The 4,971-nt window shown below is 45.5% G+C and overlaps 1 protein-coding gene across 1 annotated transcript in view; it reads left to right on the plus strand.

Annotated features, from left to right (window-relative positions):
- Positions 1-1,814: 1,814 nt before the first annotated feature.
- LOC309567538 (5-hydroxytryptamine receptor 3A-like) overlaps positions 1,815-4,971 on the plus strand; it is a 425,909-nt gene continuing 422,752 nt past the window's right edge. Inside the window, exon 1 of the mRNA XM_082272922.1 lies at positions 1,815-1,858. Coding sequence (XP_082129048.1) covers positions 1,828-1,858 — 31 coding nt within the window. The 5' untranslated portion in view covers positions 1,815-1,827. The remainder of the gene's footprint in view (positions 1,859-4,971) is intronic.

Consider the following 4,971-nt stretch of genomic DNA (forward strand, 5'->3'; position numbering starts at 1 on the left):
TGTCTAACTTCCAAAAGGACTCTGCATAGGTAGTCAGTGGTAGGGCCCAGGTTCCCCGGAAGAGGGGGGGGGGAAAGAGGACCCGGTGTGTCAAACATTGAAAAGCAGAGGAGTCAGGGAGAAGGTTGCCCTGGTAAGGAGGGTCTTCTCACTCAACTGTGAGTTAGTCCTGTAATTTCTTTATGTATGCAGCTTGACTAACCCTTTTTTCTTTCTCTACAGGTGGGCTCTCGGTAGAGGTAGTTAGTGAGGGAAATATATGTTGCTTAAAATTCCCTCCAGGAGAGTTTGTTTGGTGGGGGGTGCATTCTTTTTATGCACCTGAAACCGTTTGTATATTTGTACAGCAGAAAAATGTATATATATATTTTTTTCACATAAATTATTTATACATTCGTTTTTCCCTTTTCCCCCTTTCCAGGTTTGTGGGATACTCCTGAATTTTTGGCAGAGTTTTTGTAGGAGGCGGCTGCCTCAGTGTCAATGGGGACATGACTCATTTTTGGTGGGGGTATGGATGTAGCACCCTCCTCGGTGGGTGCTAGGAAAAGCATATGGGTGGCCCTGTCTGCTTATCAGGGGGGCCTTAATTGTTCAGCAAGGCTGTGATGTGTTCTCAGGTGTGCCTGTTGAGCTTGGGGAGTCTCCCTACTGTGTTCAGTGAGGGCTCTCATTGGACAGTGGAGGAAACCTGATCAATAGCACACCAGGGCTTCTATCTATCCCAGAGGGCAGAATATGCTGTAATGCATCCTGGGATGGGATATAAGTCTGAGGGGAAAACATGACAGAGCGTCTTTGGCGGGAAGCAGAGTCCCAGGAGGAGGGTGACGGCTGTCTCTCCTGTTGGTGTGAGGAAAGGTGTACTTGACGGTCGGCCTTGAGGACAGATAATGGAGCTGAGCTGCAGAGAGGGATCCAGTGTGCTGAGGATCGTGCAGGGCTGTTGGGGCCGGAGTTTCCAGGAAAGCAGAGTCATGAGTACTGTAAACTGCCCCGGGTTCTGCCTAGGATAGGAGACCACTCCAGGAGGTCAGAGGGATCCAGGAGCCAGCTAACCAGGAGGAAGCTTAGAAAGGGGGTGCCTGAGTCTAAGCCCTGAAGATAATTCTATGAGAAAGGGTGCCAGTGTGGGCCTTGAAGTTTTAAGAGTTGTAGCAGTGTTTACAAGTAGCTACCTCAGCCAGGAAGGCTAAAGGGAGCAGTACAAAGGACTTTTGAGTCACAAGGAAGTGTCAGAAGTCAGTTCAAGTCCACAGACAGCAAGATAGAGTTTACTCGTGCCAACGGACATTGTCCGGCATTTAGCCAGCGTTAAGTCAGCGCCAAGAGGCATTTTTCTCCCATTCTATTGTGTATAGTCGAGCCAGAGGAGTATCCCTCTCATTTCCTTCTCCCATCCAAATTCCAAAAATAAATACAAAAACCAAAGATGCTGGACTGTTTCTTGTCTCAGTGCTCACACTTGGAGAACATGCTTAAATGTGCTGTTGTTACTAGCGGTAAACCTGGCATACCCACATCCAGAACAATGGCTGGGAATTCTGCTACATAAGAAAATGCTTTATGGCTAAAAATTGCAGAAGCCATCTAAAATTCATTAAGTTAGCACCGTCAGCTGCAGTGTTCCCAGGAGGAACTGAGTTCTCAGATTTCAGCACAAATGTTCTTCCAGCACTGTTTTGCATTTAAAATTTCTCTGACCAGTGATATTGATATGGGGTGATGCACAAGCTTATTGAAAAAAAAAAATCCTGTTGGCCTTTTCCTGCTCCTTATAAATATAAAATTACTTCACAGCTGCAGACAGAGACCAGAGCAGAAGCCATGCGGTTGCTTTTCTTTCTGAGTGCAGCAGGTAAGTGCTCCTGGATTATATTCTGTATCACCTTAGGCTGTGCTCACTGCAGATGAAAATGGCTTTCTTCTGTTTCCATTTAGACCAGGGTTTCTCAAACAGGGTTCTGTGGAACCCTAGGGTTCCTCCTGAGGTTGTTAGGGGTTCCTTGAGCAATAGGCAATTTCTGCCTCTCAGATAAGTTTCCAATGACACCATTGTTCCTTCTAGCTTTCTGTAAGGGGGTAATTCTTCCCAATGATAACAAGAGTAAGGAGCATTCTTCCCACTGACTATCACATTAATATGTCATGAGTTGTAGATTTTTCATTTTTAGCAGGGGTTCCCCGAGACCAAAAATTTATTTCAAGGGTTCCTCTGTGTTGAAAACATCGAAAAAGGCTGATTTAGGCAATAGGAAGGAAAGTACAGGATGGTCACATATATCTAAGTTATCATTCTTGAATTGATGTTTATTGATTATAGTAATTTCTAGAAAGATTCATGTAGAATGTTAACAAGTTTGTTGTTTCTGGACTTATACCAAGAACCAGTGGTAACCAATATTGATCTGCTCATATCAGTAATTTCTTTGTAATAAACACTTTTTATTTATTTTTCAAATTAAAAAAGCAAAAAGGAAACGTTGAGTTCATATCACAGTTTAAAATTGTCCGTCAGTCCCAAAAGACCAAAAAAAAAAAAAAAAAAATGATATGGCACAAACACTGGATCAGAATAGTTCCCTGGATAGAATCCGTCTGATGCTACAAGTGATAATAATCCTCAGATGAGAAGTCCAATCAAGTGTATGCAGATAAAAAGAGAGAGAGAAGAATATCATGGTGCAGTATATCAAAAATGAGCATGTCACATCCACATAAGGTGGGGGGGGGGGGGGGGGTTCACCATTGATGGATAGACACAGTGAGTGCACACTATCTCGACCCCACATGCAGTGTAAACTCACAAGAACTGAAAAGATCACACACTTGATATAATGGACCAACAAGGATCTCAGTGCAACTTTAACAAGATAACCCCAAGTACCCCAGAATCTTCTTCCAACCTCTTGTCAGATAATCACCATCAATGCACAATAAAATGGAAAGTTGTTATTATGATGTAGCACAAAAGCAAAAATAAAATAGCCACTCACATATAGGTATACTCTATTTCTCCTCCAAAGTGACGGGTAGAGTTCCTCAGTGGGCGGCTAGCCCGACATGTTTCTGGCCAAAAGCCATTCTTCAGGGGGCTCCTGTGCAGTCCTAAATTTCCATTCCCCCAGTGTCCTTTTTAAATAAGCCATGGGCGGAACGTCACTTCCGCCCACAGCGCCATCTTGCTGTAGCCCATGACATCACTTCCGCCCACAACATCCGAAACCAGAAGTGGACGTCAGGTCGTCACTAGTAAACAATAACACCGGTGTCCTAAAATTTCCTCGGACCCATGAAAATTTCGGACCTCGTCACTTCTGGTGATCCTGCGTCATGAAACAGCTGATGCGAGTCACCAGTGCGCATGCGCACAAGACATTATTGAGGGTCGGGAAAAATTATAAGATGGAATGGACAGCTGACTAAGAGGAGGGGGGCTGAGGCGGGACGGAGTTACGGCCGCGTCTTTGAGTCCTTACAGGGAGCGGGACGGGGCGGGGCGGATGGGAGAGCTGAGAGGAGGCGGTGTTGTGTGAGGTCGAGGAACATTTTGCAGAGTTGACTGAGAAGAGGCGGTGCGGGAGGGTAGAACTGAGAGGAGGCGGGAAGGATGTGCAGCGTGGCCGTGTCATTAATGCAGAGCTTCTACCCATTAAAAGCGGCTCCTTCTGTTCTAATATATATATATATATTGTGAGGGATTAGCTCGGTGGTAGGCGTATGGGTGACCCCTTTGGGGGTGCGTTTTCCCAGAGAGACAGCCGACAAGTGCTTGCAAACAAACAGTGTGGTTTATTAAATGGTGTTTTCTTCACCAGGCTGTATGCAGCAAAACATCCAAAATAAAATAAAACAGAAAATAAATCCTTGCCTCTGTGGGCGGCTACCTTCTCACGCTGGAACCTACCTAAGAAGTCTTCCCAACCTACTGTTGGGCCGACACTGCTGATCCTACAGCAGACACTCAAATGTCCATTTGTTTGCTTTTCACACAGCACAAACATTGTCCATTGAACATGTCCCTTTGTTTTCTTTCACACAGCACATGTTCATTTATAACAGGATCCTTTACTCTTCAGATCCTTCACATTGAACACAGTTCATTTAACAGGTCCCTTTACTCTTCACACTCTTCACATGGAACACTTTGTCTTCTCACCTTTGAGACGTCTTCACTCGTGGTTACCCTCCTTAGCTTCACATCGCTGTAGGGGGTCTTCTCCCATGCTCACCAGCTTGTCGGGAGGCACACATCCGACTGTCCCCCTCTCCCAGCCCACACGGCGACAGGCGGCAGCAGTCCTTCTCCCATGCCCACACGGCGTCGGGAGGTACACGTATGTCTGTCCTCCTCTTCCCAGCTCACACAGCGACAGGAGGCAGCACTCAATAGATTTTCTCTGGACAAATTATAGAGGCCTTGATCTCCTCATTCTGAACAGCTGAATGGTTTTCAACTTCCTGCTGGCTCTTTTTGCAGCCAACACCCTATAGTATCAGTGAACTTTTCAAAGCAGGTGGGAATGTGTCTCCTCTCAGTGACTACATTCCCAGATTTACCTGACTTCCTGTCACAATATATATATATATATATATATACAGGCATACCCCGCTTTAAGTACACTCACTTTAAGTACACTCGCAAGTAAGGACACAGCTTGTTCAGCTTGGCATGACACTACTCCCGGTTTTTAACATTGGCGTCTATAGGAAATCTTGGTCAGCTTGACATGGCACTGCTCCCAAACCATAAGTGACAGGGATACCAAACTTATGGAGCACCGAGAGGGGACCCAGGACTACAACATATCCTGTTTGTGGCTTGCCAGCTTGCCTGGGTAATCTACTATGTCATAGTCCTGGATCCCCTTAACATGTTCCCCAAGCTTGGTGTCCTTGTCACATGGTTTGGGAGCAATGCCATGTCAAGCTGACCAAGATTTCCTATGGAGCTAGTGTATTTACATGCAT

Source organism: Pelophylax lessonae, assembly GCF_965119305.1.
Source record: "Pelophylax lessonae genome assembly, chromosome: 11".
Taxonomy (NCBI): Eukaryota; Metazoa; Chordata; class Amphibia; order Anura; family Ranidae; genus Pelophylax; species Pelophylax lessonae.